Consider the following 17,874-nt stretch of genomic DNA (forward strand, 5'->3'; position numbering starts at 1 on the left):
ACCCCGGCTGATGTAGCCTTTTACCTGCTCCAAGCACCGCCATCCAGCTGGGATAGCTCCAGCTACTGCCTCCCTTGGGACATCACCCCTAGCCATGCTCTGTCAGGGAGCAGATCTCCATAGATCATGTACCTGGGAGAAAGAGGGAGGAAAATGGCCAGGGGCAGCTTCCTTGGTGCAAGAGCTGGGTGTGAATCGTCATGAACACGTGCGAGGCATCGGGGCACTGGCTGCTCTGAGGACTTTGCTCAGCTCTCACAGCATTGCTCCTGCTCCCAGCTAGGCTCCAGCACTCACAAAAAGGACACAGCTGCTCTGACAATGGCACCAGCGTGCCCAGCAGCTGCCCTGACACACTTGCCTTGCAGCACAACTCTGCCAGCTCTGCAATCCTCATCACCTCCTCAGTGACTTGGCTGTTGATTCCAGCCGGGGCTGGGCTCTCCGTACCTCCCATGCAGTTTGAAGGCCCCTAACTCACATTAGGGGGCTGCTTTCATGTGGCCAGTGGTTTTCATCATCACTGAGCCATGGCGTGAGTGAAGCACGGGAGCAGAGGAAGGAGACAACGGGGAGTCAGGCAATGTGGGCCAGCATGGCACCGTGAGTGCTGGAATAACAGCTTTGATGTAGTGGCAGTCAGCCCCAGGGCCACAGCTCAGGTATGGCAGGGCTCTGGCTCCCAGGAGGGTCCTGTGGTGAGGGGATGCATGGAGCCATCCTACTTTCCTCACTGCTGTGCCCATGGAGAGGCTGATCAGGCTGAGGGAGACTTGGCACCAAAAGTCACTTTCCAAGAGTGGTCTGGGGCAGCTGACACAACACAGTGTGGGAAAATAAATCAAGGATGAACATGGAGGTGAGGCCACAGGAGGACAAACTGAGGGCTGGATGGGAGCAGGTAGTGAGGGGTGGGGGGGTGGGGGGGTGGATGGGGGGTGAACAGGGATAGCAGAAGTTTGGATGGGAAATGGAAAGCTTGGCAAGCACTCAGCAGAGCTTTGGTGTGATCCTGCTGAGACACCAATCCTAAATACCCTGTGCTCCTGCACCTGCAGGAACCTGTGCAGCAGCTCTGCAGGAACGCAGGGGGAGTCCAATAGCAGCAGTGAGATACAGGGTTCCAGATCAGGTTTCTGAAGGGAGACCTGTGATTTCAAACTCTGCCTCAGAACTGGGCACTTAAATGGAGTCACTGGTAGCTCCTGGCCCACCCAGGGCCGGGCTGTGCTGGGAAAGTGAAATGTGGATGTCATCAAAGCCTGAAACCGCGGCTGGTGCCCAGGAGTGAGCCGAGCCATGGGGTGGAAATGCTGCTGCTGCTGCTCTGAATCACATCTGAGCGATGGAGAAGCTCCGGCTGAGGCATTTCCTGCTGTTCCCAACTCATCCCCATCCAATGCCTCTCTCATGGAACTCCTGTGCTGAAATCCTGGCCCTGTGGAAAATCCACAGCAACTTTCCTGATGAGTCCAGCTGTCTTCCCTGAAGAAAGGAGTGACAAAGTATGGCAGGAGGTGTGGTGTCTCCTGGTAGTGATTCCCATGGGACCTGCTGGGCTGTGGTCGGTTGTTCAGCCTCAATGACTTCTTGAGAGGGAAATGGAAAGAGCGAGCAGTGCGAGTTAATTAATTGACGCATAATGAAGTCAAGATGAGCATCCCCCAAGGACCTGAAGCTCAGATTAGGAAAGCAGCAGATGATGGTGTTCCCTGGCTTTGTCCCGAGGCCCAGCCTCCTGCCAGCCACACTGAGGACACTGGCTCTGGCCCAGGGGCAGGGAAAAAAAAGCCCCTGAATGCCTTTCAATGGCAATTTTAATAGAATTTAGGTGTTATAAGCACTGTGACCCAGACAAGGAGTTATGGAAGGGATGAAACAAACCCATCAATGGCTGTTTGGTGCTTTGATCCCTTTGGTGTCAGCATCAAGGCTTGCTATGGCAGCACAAGCAGACCCAGCATGGACTCAAACGCTTTTCTGATGACAAGAAAGAGCCAGGAGCAGGGAAGGAGGCTCAGAGTGACTAACCGGGAGGTTGCTGGATGGTGCTGGGCAGACACCCTTCACAGGATCATGGAATCCTTTAGGTTAGAAAAGCCCAGTTAGATCACTGAGTCCAGCTATTGCCCCAGCACAACCAAGCCATCACTAACCCTTCTGGCAAAGAAATTTTCCCTAATATCCAAAGTAAACCTCCGCTTGTACAACGTGAGGCCGTTTCCTCTTGTCGTGTCCCTGTTCCCTGGGAGCAGAGCCTGACCCCCACTTGGCTGCTCCCTCCTGTCAGGGAGCTGTAGAGACAAGGCCCCCCCTGAGCCTCCCTTTCTCCAGGTTGAGTCCCCCCAGATCCCCATGTGCTCCTGGTGCTCCAGACCCTTCCCCAGCTCTGTTCCTTTCTCTGCTCCAACCCCTCAATGTCCTTCTTGTCCTGGGGGGCCCGAAACCGACCCCAGAACTCGAAGAGCCTCAGCAGTGCCGAGCACAACAGCACAGGCAGCAGCCCCGCGGCCCCAGGCGGCGGCTCCGGCCCAGCGCAGCGGACGGGAGCCCTCTAGCGAGGGGCGGTGCAGGCCCGGCTCCGCCCCGGCCGCCGCAGCCATGGCCGGTTTGGAGCCGCTGTACGCCTGGGCAAGGCCCGCCATCTCCCGTCCGCAGGACGCTCTGGTCTGCGGCATCCACTGGGAGCTGATTCGGCACGGCTACCGCTGCCTGGGTGCCGGCGACCAGGTACGGCCCGGGCTGCGGTGCGCCGCCGCAGGGGCCTACTAGGCCGCGGTGAAGCCTCGGCCTTTCCTAGCGCCGCTCGCCGGCGCCGCGCGGTCGAGCCGGGCGACCGCTGCCTGGGCCAGGGGAACTGGGCGGCGCTGGCGGTGTTGGGGGCACCCGGGCCAATGCGGGGGCCGAGGGACCTCAGTACTGCTGTGGAGGGCTGCGGGACTGGGGGTGTCCCGGTATTGGGGGATCCTGGTGCTATAGGGGAGCCCCGCTCTTGGGATAGTGGCGGTGCTGAGATGATCCCCGTGCCGGGAGCGCCGAGGGTCCTGATGCTGGGGGTGGTCTGAGGGATGTCGCAGGACAGGAGATCCTGATGCAATCAGTATAACTCCGGGAAGCGAGTGGAGCTCAGTGGAGCTTGGTGGTGAGGCAGAAGTCTGTAAGAAAAGGGAGGTGTCCAGTCCAGTGCTGAGGAGGAAATGTACTGGGGCAATATCAGAGGGTGGGGCAATGCTGGACCCAGTGCTAAGATGGGGGTCTAGTGAATTGGGATCCTGATGGGTGTTGGGTCAGTGCCTGATGTGGTGTTAGAGGGTAATGGGGAGTTCAGGGCACTGTCACAGCAGAGGACTCTCCCCAGTACCATAGGAGGGGACTGTGTAGGGCAGGGCCCCCCAAGAAACACTGATGTGGGGCTGGGACAGTCATAATGACAGCCTTCCCCCATGCCCCAGACAGCTCTGTATCATGCTGGGGAGGTGAAAGGTGTCTGACAGGGAAGAACATTTTCTCCTGTGTGGGTATTTGTGACTTCCTCCTGCTGGTCATGTCCTTCTCTTCCAGCACAGGGATGCTGTGGGAGGCTGGCAAGCAGGCAGGGCTAGCCTTTAGAAAATCCCTGTTTGTCCTGTCAAAACCTGGAAAGCATTGAGGAATCCCCTCTCAGAGACCTCAGTTCCCTCCTGTATCTCCCTGTGCAGCCAAGACAAGAACCCCAGCCCTAGGAGATCATGCTGGGCTCCTGGGCAGGGTCTCAGCAGCCCATCTGTTCCATTGCAGCCAGGTCCTGATGAAAGGAAGTCAGAGCTGTTGCCTGCTGGCTGGGAAGCCAACAAGGAGGTGTATACACTGCGCTACAAGTCCATGGATGATGCCTATGAGCTGCTGCTGAAGGCCATCATGGTGGAGGACAGTATGATCCTCAATGTCATGGTGAGCACATATGTGGCCCCTGTGGGTTTGAAGTCCTTTGGCTGAAAAGAACACCAGGGCAGTTTCTTAAATGTTGGCTTTTGCTTGTTCTGCCTGGAAAGCGGTGTTTGTCCCTCGGAATAGGGCAGACCCAGGGGGTGTTTTTGTGTCAGATGTAGCCCAGCATGAAGCTGGTCAAACCCTGGCTGTATCAAGGCAGTGGGACAGTTGGCCTTGAACAGTCCAACACAGGAGCTGCCCTGCTTCTGTCCCTTTCCCAGCTCAGGACTTCTCTGCAGCCCCCAACAAGCACCTGCTCCAGGTGGCTTTGCTCAGTGTTTCACCCTTTGCAGCCTGAACTGGGGAGAGGGAGCAGGGAAAATCTTGCTGTACACTGGGATTTGCTCCTGGGTATTCAGGCACAGCACAGGGATATGGTGGGAAGCAGGTGGACCCCCATTCCTCATATCCCAAGCCTGGGGCTGTTGTTGTAGCTTCTCAGTTCCTCATTCCCAGCTCTGCCAGGCTGCTCACTCTGCTTTACCTGTGCTTTTCCAGGATCGCAGATCTCAGAAGGTCGCAGATGTGACCTTGGCAGTGGCTGACTACATCAACCCAGAGCACCTGGACGATTTCCACAAGTAATTTCAGTTTCCTGGTATTTTCTGCAGGAGCACATTTCCTGCTGGCATGGAGAAGGGGGCAGAAATCAGACTGGGAGGAGCTGGAGGACTTATTCCCCAGTTCAAAACCAGGCCAGCCCTGAAATGCAACCAGAACTCTGTTCCTTGCCTTCCTCTGCACTGGCACAAGAGATATAGAGGACAGTGGGATCATGGGTTGGAGCCCAGGAGAAGGCCACCCCACTGGGGAACAGGCCAGGCCAGCACATTTATTTCCAGAGCACTGTGCTGGGTGGACACTGCCCAGAAATGTGACAGCTTCAGCCACATCCACAGTGTCATGTGCTTTCCTCCAGTGCAGACTGGTTGGGTTGGAGCAGAAGGGAGTGGCTGGGTGGCACTGAAATGGGGTTTGGTGTCCTTGTGTGCTGTTACCCCTTCCTGTCCCCTTTGTACTGCCAGTGGGGGACACGTTTTGTGCCAGGGACGGTTTGGGTTTGTGTGTCCCCTCATGCCTGTTGCAGATTGTCCAGCACCCCATGTCCTGGTGCCATCCCACCGCCTTCCCTCTCCTTGCTGCAGGGTGTACAAGAATACCGAGGAGCTGAAGACAAGAATCACTTCAGGCATCATTACTCCCCTCGGGCCCCCTGCAGGAAAGGGCAGAAAGGAGCCTGAGTCCAAAGAGGATGTGCCCTGGGATGAGAACCCGCTCCGGTTCCCTCCCCGGCAGCCGATGGGCGCAAGGGCCCCACACAGGTGAGGAAAGAATGTGTGGCTGCTGAGAGCCCCCTCTTAGAGGGGATGTGGTCCTGGCACTGCTCCCCAAACTACACATCAGGTTCCCATCTCACACATGTGGGATGAGGAGTGAAAAGGATCCAGACCTTTCCCAGCTGGATCAGTCTGGACACTTGGGTTTGATTTAGTTGTTAGAGAGGGATGGGCTGTTCTGGAGCTGTGTGCTGGACTGACAGACCCAGGAGGGAACAGGCAGGGGCTGGGGCTGGGAGGTGAGGTGTGGGGTGAAGGACAGTGGCCCTGCTCCTGTTGGCTGAGGGACCATTGGGGCTGGCAGAGTAAGGACACCAGTGGGAAGGACAGTGCCATTGTGTGGCTGAGCAGCTTTTGGGAGGGACATCAGAGGTGCACCCAGCACCAGTGTCCCCACACTCCTAGAAGTGGGATTGTGTCTCTGGCTGGGACATGCTGGAGAGCCTGGCCTAGCCCAGCACTGCTTAGGGATCCCCTGAGAGGGAAACTCCTGATATACATGGGCAGCTCCTGCTCCAAGCAGTGGGAGCAGCAGAGGGAACAACAGGGCTCCCTTTATCTCAACAAACTGCTGCCACACATGTCAGTGTCCTCATCCCTGGAGCAGGAAATGCTCCCAGTGGCAGCCCCCTCATGCAGGGTCCCACAGATCCCAGGGCCCTCCAGGTGCTGCACTGTTTGCCATGGGAGAGCACCCATGGGCACAGATACGTGCAGCTTCTCTGCTCTTCTTGAACATTTTTCTGTGTCCTATGTTTCAGGCCTTCCCCCTTGAGTCCCTTTGCTGTTGGTGGAGAAGACCTGGACCCTTTTAGGTGAGTATGGCTCCTGAAGCACACCCTGCTCTGCCTTTGGGGCATGTGGGGTAGTTGGAGACCACCAAAACAGTATCCAGCCAAGTGTCTCTGAGTGGGGGCAGTTGCTCAGTGCAAATTGTGAGGGACCAATTGACAGTTGCTAAAGCTCAATATGGTTCTAATATCGTAATAAGATCCCGTCTCTTGCATAGATGATAGGTTGCAATCTGTGTCTGTTTAATAATCAGCTTGTATTCATTTAACACACAGTAATTCCTGCAGTAAATCAAAGCTGAATACGTCGTTAAGTGAATGTAAGCCTCTAATTTAAACCGTTACCAGCTGCTGTGTCTCCAGCCCAGCAGTCTGCAGAAGGGGAGGCTGAAAGCCGAGTTCACAGATTCTCAAGTCCTGTTTCAAGCCTCCTGGCTGTCTGAAGCACTTGGAGAAAGCCTGGGCAGAGGCTGGGCTGTCTGGGAGACTGAGCTTCACAGATATATCCTTGATATTTGGTTTGGTGAGGCAAGGAGAACCTGTCATCTTCCACTCTAGTTAAAAGCACACAGTCAGACAATAACCAGCTTGTGGTGTCGTCGTGGAGTGTCCTGCAGCCCAGAGGAGACTCCTCTTTGGAACCACTCTCCTGTGGGGATGGCATTTTTTCCCCTCTTGCAAGACTTGTTTCTCCATGGGTTTGGCTAGAAAAGGGACAGCTAAAAATGTTCCTGCTCAGCTGGAAAGAGAGGCCTGGAGCTGGGGGGACTGGAAGGAGAGGGGGTTCATTCTGGGGGGAAGGGTGTCCCTGTTTCTCTTGCTGCCTCCAGCGCTTCATCAGAGATTTCTCTGTAAATGACAAAAAAAGATGGTAAATGGAAGCAGATTTGTGTGCTGACACCTGCCAGTGCCGGGACTGGAGACCCAGACTCCTAGGAATATGCTCATGGGACCTGGCTGTCCTGGGGCACTTTGGGCAGCTGTTCTAGCCTAATGGAACTCATTAGCACGGTTGTTAATGACTTGTACGATGGCAGCGGTGTCCAGAGGCTCCAGCCGCATTTGCACAAAGCCGACCATGAGGAATGGCACTCGCAGCGTGGGGCAGCTCTGAGGAGCCGCCGTGGCCAGCAAATGACTTCCAGGCAGTTCTCTGGAAAGGCTTGTGGGAAGCCAGCTGGCTCTTGCAACACCGAGCAGGGCAGGGGGGGAAGCATGGATGGAACGTGGGTCTGCAGAGAGGGCAAGCAGGTCTGGTGCTTCTTGAGGGAACAGCCAGCACCTCTGCTGTGGAGATAGGCTGAGAGAGCTGAGACTGTTCAGCCTGGAGAAGAGAAGGCTTCAGGGACACCTTAGAGCCCCTTGCAGTGCCCAGAGGGGCTCCAAGAGAGCTGTAGAGGGATTTTAGACAAGGACCTGAAGTGACAGAACAAAGGGGAATGGTTCCCACTGAGAGCAGGCCAAGTCAGATTGGATTTTGGCAAGAAATTCTTCCCTGTAAGGATGATGAGACCCCAGACCTCGTTGTCCAGAGAAGCTGTGGCTGCCCCATCACTGGAAGTGTTCAAGATTGGATGGGGCCTAGAACAACTTGGTCTAGTGGAAGATATCCCTGCCTGTGGCTGGGGGTTGGAATGAAATGAGCTTTGAGGTCCCCTCCTACTCAAACAATTCTGGGATTCTCTGCAGGGCTCTCTGTCTTCCTGCCATGGGATGCTTCACTGGCTGGTCTTGGGAGCTTTCCTTCCCACATGCCATGCGTCAGTTAACCCCATGTTCCCATGCTCAGCATTTCTTCAGTTCTCTCCAGTGCCAATCTCATCTCATTCTCTGCCTTTTCTCTCTCCAGAGGTCGGGGTGGGGGAATGATTGTGGATCCTCTCCGCTCTGGCATCCCGCATCCTGGCATTGACCCATCCTCAGGCATCCCAGGCGGGCTTCCCCCAGGAGCTGTTCCACCAGGCGCCAGATTTGACCCCTTTAGCCCCATAGGAGTTGGGCGATCCGGGTAGGTCCTTGGCCATGCTGGTGTTCCAGCCTGCTCCCAGCCTGCCACTGGATCCCAGTGCATCCCTGTTGCTGCAGGCCTGAGCTCTCACTTCTGTTTGCTCTGAATTTCTTTCCAGGCCGGATCCTGACCACCTTCCTCCTCCAGGCTATGATGACATGTTCATGTGAGGAGTCACCACGTGGCTGCTTATGCACAAGTTTTCTGGGAAGCAGGGGCACTTTGCCTCTTCACTCCTCGAATGATGGATGTGATCTTTCCAGCAGCATTTTCCTTTTCTCCATTTTGGGCCACATTGCCTTGTGTCCCATCAGCTATAAAGGCTTCCCTGTTTGCAGAATGGAAGAGGAGGCAGTAGTAGGTCATTTCTTTCTCTGCTCCTCTGAGGGTGCCTGGCTGTTTGCACCCAGCAAGGTGGGAATGTTTGGTGTGGCTCTCTGGGAACAGCCTGGGTGCTGTGGGATTTCTCTGTATCTCTGGGGTGGCAGAATTTGCTGCTGGGGTCCCACAAGTGGTGGGTGTGAGAAGAAGGGAGCTGGCTCCTTGCTGCTCCTCTGCAGGAAACCACAGCAAACTCCTGCAGGGGACAGCTGAAGTAGGCTCCCCACAGAGTGGGGTTCTCACTCTCTATCTGAGCAAGGCGCTGACTGAAGGGCTGGAAAGTCCAACCCACAGGGTCTCCATGAGAAGACCCCCAGCAGCAGCTGGGATTACGGCTGTGCCTGCTGGCTTTGAAGAGCAGCACCAGAAAAGCCTTTGATGTGTATGAGAAGAGACATAGATTGAATTCCTGGCTCACCTTGCCCCCTCTCTTCCCTGAAGCCATGGTGGTTTTCATTCCTGGGGTGTCTGTGAAGCCCTGCAGGCAGTGTGGTGAGGGATGCCCACTGGGCACTGCATGGATCAGGAGTAAGAGGGAGGGAGCTGTGCAAAAGAGGTTTCTTAAACATGTTTTCCTACTGCCAGTCTTGTTGCGTGTGGCTCTGCCTGGCTTGGGGTGGATAGGTGAGATCTGCTTGGCTTAGGCTCCTGAGCATTCTAGAAGCCTCCCTTCCCTACAGATTCCCCAGCTCAGTTGATTTGGGCCTGCAGTTCATCTCTCCTGTCAGGGGCTCAAACTGTTTTTCTTCTCATGTTTGATCTCTTGGAAGAATTTTCATAAGACTGAAATAAAAACCTGACAACAGTGTTGTGCTGGTGCATACTGGGGTGGCCCCTCTGTTCCCTACTGTGCAAAGGAAGCCCCAGAGCCCTTCCCGAGGCAGAGGATTCATGTTGGGAACCCGCTTTGTACCTTCCCCTGAGCAGCAGCGCTTTTCCAAGAGGATGCAACTGTATTAGGAAAATGAAGTGGAGAGCAGCCCAGCCCTGCTCCTGCAGTAATTGCCTCTCCGGGGCATTGAGTGCTGTTGGAACACTGCACGCAGCTGCGTTGGCAGAAATATAAAGGGGGAAGGGATCTCCCCATCTATCTCTTTTCCCAAAAGGCTTTTTCCTTTTAAAACCTCTTTGCCTACAAATGCAGTTAATAAAGCTGTGTTATGGTGTGTGCCACCCTGGGCCCTGCACATGTGGGAGCAGGGAAGACCAGCTGGAGAAATCTGGTGCTGGGAGGAGTCAGAGCAACTCCTGCATCTCCCCAGGGCTCATGCATGGACCCCCATTCGTGGAGGGGCTGGTTCTGAGCCCAGACCCACTGCACAACCCAGAGTTTTTTTGGGGGAAGTCGCAACTGCAGACCCACGGGTGGGCTGTGGGCAATGCCCATGACCAGAGCAGCATGGGAGGGATGGAGAGAGACTCAGGCTGGGTCAGGCCATTACTCTTGCTTGTCCCCTCTATCCATAGCTTCCTTCCAGGAGAAAGAAGCTCCCAACTTGCTGCTGGGGTTGAAAGACTGGATGGGGGACAGGAAACAGCTTTGGCCTCATCGAGAGGCCCTCTCTGCAGGGGGCGGCTGTTTTCTGTTCCTGAATTAATCATGTTCTGCGACCTACCGGGAGCGAGAGGCGCAGCCGGCTTTGATGGGGCCAATTAAAGCGAGTCAGCGCGGGGAGAGGCTGCGGCAGAGCGAGGAACCGGCTTTTGTCTGCAGCGCCCGGCCCCGGCGGGTCCGTGGTGTTGTGCAGCTGGGAAACAGGTGGCAGAGGAGGGGAGTGGGTTCCAAAGGGGACAAGTGTCTGCTGCAGGCCTTTGCCTGAGCCTCTGGGCTCCCTGGGCTGAGCCATCCACTCTCCAGAAAGGATGGGTAAAGCGAGGCAAGGATCCTCCTCTCCCTGTCACAGGACAGTGGGAACAGGAGACCATCCCCACAGCTGGCCTGGGTGCCACCAAAGGAGCTGGAGCATGGCAGAGGTGGCTCCTGAGGATCAGTGATCCCAAGCACATTCCTTATTCCATCTGTAGGGCTTGTGGCCAGCACAAACCCCACTCCCTGAGAATGGCTGGGGGACAGCCGCCCCCATTGTGGGTTTGCTCCACAGTGGCTGCAAGGGCCAGGTCTCCCTTCAGCAGGAGGGCCAGTTCAGGCCCTCAGCCATGTGTCCCTGTCCCCAGCACTGCTGTTTGTGCCCTAAGCGACATTAACATGCACGGGAGCACAGTAACACACCCCGCGTTAATTTTTATGGGGAGGCTGTGAGGAGTGGCTGGGGCTGGGTGTGCGGTCTTGGCACGGGCTCAGCCTCCCTCCTCCAGCAGCAGCACTTCCACTACACGTTTGAAGAGAGGCACTGGATTATTGGTAATGGCTCAGGATCCCCAGAGAGTCCTTCAGGCCATCTGCCAGCCCACCCAGCCCACAGCACCTGCCTGCACGCTCCCGATGGGATGGCAGAACCCCCGGCGTTGCTAATTACCCCGCAGCCGGTGCTACATCCCTTGGATCCTGGGTACAGGGAAGCCGTGTGTGTGGCCCAGCAGGAAAACAAAGCAGCCCCCCTTATATGGAACTGGGAAAGGCACTCTGGGCCCTCCCTGCTTGCTTTGCTCACTCCTGGCACAAAGAAAGACACCCCCAAAACACCAGCACTGGGGGACTGGAGAGCCATTGACCCTCTTTCCACTCAGGCTGCACAGAATCAGCCTTTCCCAGCCAGATTTTTCTCAGCACTTTGAAATATTTTGGATTGCTTCCTACTACTCCCCTGCACATTAAGCACCACATGCTAGTGCCTCTTTCCCAGTGCCTGCCAGAGTGATGAAGGAATGGCCAGGTCAGACAGCTCCATGTCTCTCTGCCACAGCCACCCTACACCTCAGCCTAGGGGAGGTTGTGTACAAGATCACATCCCAGCCCTGGAGGTCTCAGTGGGCAATCTTCTTTAATTGTGCTGTTCCTTCACAGGTTGTTCATTGTAAATATATCTCCCTCCATGTAGAGGCTTCCCCCCAGTCCTGCAGGACTCAAGGCACAGTCCAGCAACGTGCTGACAAAGCAATAACAGCCCCTTCCTGCAGTTTCTTGAACAGCCTCATGGCCTAATCCATGGAAGTATTTCTTGTGCTCACATACAGCAGGTGCTTAACAGCTGTAACCTTCACCAGGCTCAGCTTTTCATCCTGAAAACACCCCTTCCATCTTATTTAAAGCAACAAAAAAGGGATGAGGTTGATTTCTTCATCTAACGGGTTTATTTTACTAATCCAGAAATGCAGAGCCAGTGCTGAGTTGCAGGAGGGACATCTGCCTTCTCAGGGCAGAGCCTTGCTTGGGAAGACTCAGAGCTCCCCCTTTCTCCCCCTTTTCTCTTCTTCCCTTTCCTCCCCTCTCTTCCCTCCTTCCCACAGCATCACCCCCTCCTCCACCCTAGAGCCCCGCAGTGACAGCCACAATGACATTTGCCCCTCCGTGTTCTCCTTGGACCCTTCGTTTGGCCCCTCAGGCTCTGATTAAAGCCATTTGTCCCAAGGCTGTTGGGTACAGGCAGTGTTTGTCTGGGGACAGTGGGGCACAGCCACCCATTTCACTCCAAGTGTGGTTTCATCCCAGGGAAAGGTGCCTGGGTGCCAGGATTGCAGGTGTGAGGTGATTCAAAGTTGTTCCCTGGGATCCTACAATAAATACAGAGCGTGGCTGGTGATATGGTGACAGGGAGAGAGGCATGTGGCACTTCACAGCAGTGGGAAGAATAATCTGTGAAGCATTTATGGAAACACAGGGCAGAGGACACCATTCCCAGCATACAAGGAGACACTGGAAGCCCTGGAATAAAACCCAACCCAGACAACCAGATGTAAAAATCACTTTTCTTTGTGTCAGGCTGTCTGGAGGTACTTGTCCCTGCCTGAGAATGTCTGAAGTGGGTAGCTTATGAGATAGATTGAAAACTGGTGGCAGTTCATGATAAACAGCACCTTTTGTGGGTCTGCATTTTCCAGTGGGATAATTATTTCCCTTTCCCAGCACACTGCTCATAGCCATTTCTCTTTCCACAGAACATTGTGCTTTAATGACGCTTCACGTTTAATTCCCGAGATGCAATTTTGCCTTCACACCACAGACAATGGCCTTGAAAGGCCAGCCTGGGGACATCCCAGCAGCAGCACTGCCAGGCCAGTGTGGGACACAACCACCACGTCACCTCGAGGCACTGAGAATCATCCACTCTCTTCTGTACAGAGCACCATGGGTTTGGAAGAGGCCATTCCGGGGCTGCTGGTGGTAGTGGGATGCTTGGCACGGTGCAGGCGTGTCCTGGCCTTCATCCTGCTGTGCGGAATGGAGCTGGTGGGCTGTGAGGGCTGGGGGGTGGCAGGGGGCTGGACCCCGCCCCACAGGTGGTGGGCCTGCTTGCTGCCTCCTCTTCTGCCCGGAGCAGTGCAAGCACCAGCGCTGTGCCAGAGTTTTACAGGAAACTATTGCTAAAAATGGTCACTGATGGCAAAACCAGGTCTGTAGGGAAGAGCAGTCAGGTGCTGGCTGTGGGAAGGAGCTCAGCCTCACATCCAGCCCAGGCTGCAACCGACCGTGGCACAGAAATCCCATGGCTGCCTTGGTTGTGCCCCAGCCATGATGCTGGTGGCAGGATCCCATCCAGGAAGGTGCTGGGGAGGCAACAGGAGGTCCCAAGGCCATGCTGTCCCAGTGCTGGTGGCGGGGAACAACCCGGCCAGGGCCATGCAGTCTGGTGGAATACCCCAAAGCCTCAATCGTCCGGTGTTGTTGGGCCGGAGCCCCATTCAAGAAGGGTTCAAGGAGGTGAGAATGGTGGCTGAAGGCTGGTGTAGGCAAAGTTTCACCCAATGGTATCGGTGTTGGAGTGCAGCAGGGGGACCCCCTTTCTGCCAGTGGCGGGGTGTCCCTGGGGTGCGCACAGCTAGGAGCCGGGCCCCTCGGGGGGCTGGGGTGGGGGGCTCAGCTGGCTCTCGAGCAGCGCCCGAGTCCCTTCAGCTGACACCCTCCGCAGCCGCAGCCGCACCGAGCCATAGGTGCCACCGGTGCGGCGGGCGGCCCGGGCGCGGCGGCGGGCGGCGGCGGCGGCCAGCAGCAGGGCGGCGAGCAGGAGCCCGCCCAGGGCCAGCAGCGCCAGCCCGGCCACGGTGCAGCGGTCGAGGCGGGCGCGGAGCCGGGCTGCCCGAGCCTCCAGCCGCTCCATCTGCCGCGCCGGCACGGCGGGGTCGGGCCGCGCCGCCCGCGGAACGGCCCCTGCCAGCACCACCAGCGCCGCGCCGCCCAGAGCACAGCCCAGCGCCAGAGCCAGCCCCGGGCCCGCCGGTACCGGCCCCCCCGCGCCCGCACCGGCCCCCGCACCCGCCGCCGCCTCGTCCGGGCTCCGCAGCTCCGCCGCCCGCGGGGACGCCATGGAACCGCCGCCGGCCTGCGCGGCCGAAGGTGAGCGGTCGAAGCGGGACGGGATGCTCCTCTGGGTCGGAGACGGGTCCCCGAACCGGGATGCTTCCCCAAAGCAGAGCCGAACCCCGAGGGCGGGATGCTTCCCCTCCCCGGAGTCTCTTCCCCAGTCCGGGCTACCAGCCCCACCCCGCAGGTCTCCGAACCGGGCTGCTCCTCCTCCTGGGATCCCGCTCAGCCGAACCGGGCAACCTTCGCAGCGGAGACCTCGCCCGGACTGTCCCCCTTTCCCGGAACCGACCCCCAGACCGGGCTGCTCTCCTTCCCTGAACCCCCACCTGCCTCTCCGGACCGGGTCGTCCCACCTGGCTCTCCCCCTTCCCAAACCAGGCTCCCACCGCGCGACCCACCTTCCCGAATCCGTCTGAAACCCCCTGTGGGGACCTGTGTCCCTGTGACCCCACTAAACTGCCCCTCACGGGACCCTCTTCTCCTGCCGGGGTCTGCCCTCCCGTTCCCCGCTCCCGCACCGGGCTGTGGCCCCGCTCCGCGCACCGGGCTCCGCTCCCGCTTCTCCGCTCGGTCTGCCCTCCCCGCCGATGCCCGCACCGAGCTGCCCCGCTTCCCCTCCCGGTCCCCCGCGTCGGGCTGCCTACCCCCGCCGCCTCCCCGGCTCCCCGGGCAGGTGCCGGTGTCGCCGCGGGGCGGGCGGTGGGTGCCCCGAGCTGCGGTCGCGCACGGCCGCCGCACGCACACGCACACACACACACGTACGGGGGGCACACACATGCACTCGCATGCACACGCCCGGGTGCACACCGGCACCTGCCGTGCACGTACCCTGTGCGACAGGGACCCTCTGTGCACCCCCTCGGCAGCGCCGGGACCCTCCGTGGGCACCCCGGGGGGCTGCGTGGGGAGGGGCTTTGGAGAGCACAGAGCAGCACGGTGGGTTTTGTGTGGGGTCTGCCTGGAGGACGTGCCCTCCACAACCAGCAGTCCCCTGTGGGACATGAGGTGGAGCAGGGCTGGGGACACTGGGCTTGCAGCGTGAGCATCCCCAGCCCCAGAGACAGCAAGGAGAGGTCCCATATGGACGTTGCCCAGACTGTCCCCAAATTCTCAGGAAAAGTGGGTGTTGACCTGGGTTTGTGCCAGGTATGATATGCCCCAGCCTAGGACAGAGGAGTTCCTGACCCCTGCGGTCCCACCACAGTCCCACCGGGCTTAATGCCCCCCCTACACACACACACACACACACACACATGTTATTTATTCCATTTTCCCCAGAGCATTCATTAGTGCCTGCACTCTTCTTCTTCCTGACCTGGCACCAGAGCCAGGCACGTGCCCCAGCAGTGACCTGCTGGCAGCCACACGCTTTCCCTCATTTGTTAATATGACGTGGTCTATTTCCACATTTGGAGCAGTGCCTGGAGATGTGGATATAAATCCCAAGCAATAGCTGGTGGGCTACTGACAGCTGCTGGGAAGGTTTGTCCATCACTTTGCCATTCCCTTCAACACCTTCACATGCTTCCATCATCTCCACAAGCACACCTAGTGATGCAGGTGCTGGGTGAGCTCAGTGCTGGGGCTGCAGGGATGATGCTTGTGCCCTGCAACCTGTCCCCATCGTGTCCTGAACCCTGTCTCCACACACAGTGTGTTCCTCTGCAGCTACACTGGGCTCTGTGTTATCCATAGTGTCTGGGCACTGCTCTGTGTGATGTCAGATGGGAATTTCTTGCCACCTGTGTCATGATAGGGCAGGAATTTTCTTTGAAGTCTCTGCCAGATACAGCTAAAATGGATAAAAAATGGTCAGAGAGTTTTAGAGCGTGCCACACAAATAAAGAGGTGCATTTGTGTTTTCTGAGGGCTGGACAGGTGCAACACCATCCAGGCTCAGCACCTATCCAGGCACAGTGTCTATCCATGATGCTACTGGAACTCTCTAGACCAACACATGGCACCTCTCAGTCTCTGAGCTGGAGCTGCCATGGCAGGGGACTTGGAATGAGATGATCTCTAAGGTGACTTCCAACCCAAACCATTCCGTGACTTTGTGACTCTGTGAAACACAGAGGCTTCCCAGCACAGTGTCCTCAGAGATGTAGCCAGAAGTGGGCCGAGAAAGAAGCAGAATTAAAAATAAATGTAAGTGCATCCTGACACATTAACTACATTTAGAGAGTCTTTAGTACCAACCCACTCCGCAGGAAGGCAGGAGATGCTTGGAGACAAGTAGGTCATGGGACACAGATTGTCCCAAATCAGCAAGAAAAGATGGATTTGGAGCAGGCAAGCATATCTCTGTGAACAGATGGGCAGGAGCAGATCTGCTGCCTCACCATCGCCAAATTCCCTGGGAAGACAGAACTGCCACCAGTTTGCTCCTGAGCAGAGCTGTGGTCAAGCCCTCTGTTCTGGAGCACCCAAGCCCTGGGGCTGCCCATGCACCCAGGGATGCCAAGGCCAGGAGCCTGGCCAGGATGGGGATTTGTGAGGCAGAAGCAGAGGCACTCCTGCTGTGGCTCCCACCTGCCTTCATACAAGGACAGGGCTGAGCCTGCCATGGGGTCAGGGCTCCATGCTGCCCAGGGGCTGCTCCTGCACCCCAATCCCACAGCAATGCTCGAGGGGCCACCTGTGAGGGATGAGGTGGAGGGATGTGTCCTGCTGGCATTGCTGCTGGCACTGTGCTACGCCAGGATCCCACTGCCATTGCTGGATGGGAGCTGGAGGGGACCCCAGGCCTTTGAAGGGGCCTCAGGGTAGCCCAAAATACTTCCTGATCCTGAGGATGGGGTCTGGCAAAGGCCATGCCATCCCCAAGGTGCTGGCACTAAGAGAAGGAGAGACTGAGACAGCCAAGATCTATGCTGCCAGTGCAGGAGCAAAGAGAGGAGGGAGACAGCCAAGGTCAGAGGGAGCACTGCCAAAATTCACAATGAAACTGCAGGAGTGCTGGAGGAGAGAGACAGACGACTTGGAAAGAAAAGGAAAGAGGAGGGAGGGAAGCAGTCTGGGAGATGGAACAGGGTGAAGGAGCCAGATGGGGAACCAGGGATGGGAACATGTAACTCCTCAGACAAAATTATTGAACGTTGCTCTCAGGACAGCAAATGGGAGCTGCAGGCAGGTAGAAGAGGACAGCAGGAGCAGGAATGTGATGGAGCTAGACAGGACCTGGTTCTATTCCCTGATACAGCCCTGTGCATGACAGCCCAATTTTGGGGAGTGCACAGCTGTCTGGTGCCCACTGGCAGCGCTGACCCCTATCCAGCCTCACCACCGAGGTGAAGTTTCATTCCTGCCTCCTTAGCATTCACAGCATCCCATGGCAGAGCGAGGACTCGCAGCCAGCACGGCTCAAGGTGACTCAGAGGTCAGGGAAAAAGCAGCCAGGCAATTCAGGAGCTGGCTCTACATCACCGTGAGATCCAGCAATTTGGGAGGACCAGAGATGCCCAGCACATCACAGCCTCCCTGACTGTCAGTGCCAGTCCCTGTGTACCCCAGACATAGCATCCCAGTGCTCCCCATGGATAAGGGGGGGGTTCTAATCCAGCAATCTGCTCCTGGGAGCTGCTGCCACCAGCAAGGCCGGCAGGGCTGGACATGAGCCTTGGTGCTGGAGCTGCACAGTGGGCATCAATGAGGGTGGTTCCCCTCTTGCAGGGCATGGAGTTCTCAGACAGGTTTGGTGCCCTGGATAGGTAGTGGATACCTGCCCTTGGGCTCGTGGGAGGTTCCTGCAAGTCCCCGTTGGGATACACCACTCCAAGGATGATTTATAGCAAAAAATCCCTCTCCTTTCCCAAACATCTGAGCCCCAGCCCAAAGGCAGCTGGAGGGATGGAGCCCTGCTTGTCACTATGACCAGATGCAGAGCCGCACTGGGATGAGGCTCAGCACTTTCCTGGTGATAATTAAGATCTCATTATTTTCAGCTAACACCAGGGAGACAGGGAA

The 17,874-nt window shown here is 57.1% G+C and overlaps 1 protein-coding gene across 1 annotated transcript; it reads left to right on the top strand.

The window, feature by feature from the left end:
• Nucleotides 1-2,558: 2,558 nt before the first annotated feature.
• PSMF1 (proteasome inhibitor subunit 1) lies at nucleotides 2,559-9,291 on the top strand. The gene is made up of 7 exons (XM_054644437.2): nucleotides 2,559-2,730; nucleotides 3,778-3,930; nucleotides 4,468-4,550; nucleotides 5,115-5,291; nucleotides 6,068-6,121; nucleotides 7,947-8,105; nucleotides 8,224-9,291. The coding sequence occupies exons 1-7, from the start codon at nucleotides 2,602-2,604 to the stop codon at nucleotides 8,273-8,275; spliced, it is 807 nt and encodes a 268-aa protein (XP_054500412.2). The 5' UTR covers nucleotides 2,559-2,601; the 3' UTR covers nucleotides 8,276-9,291.
• The last annotated feature ends 8,583 nt before the right edge of the window (nucleotides 9,292-17,874 follow it).

Source organism: Agelaius phoeniceus, chromosome 17 (genome assembly GCF_051311805.1).
Source record: "Agelaius phoeniceus isolate bAgePho1 chromosome 17, bAgePho1.hap1, whole genome shotgun sequence".
Lineage (NCBI taxonomy): Eukaryota > Metazoa > Chordata > Aves > Passeriformes > Icteridae > Agelaius > Agelaius phoeniceus.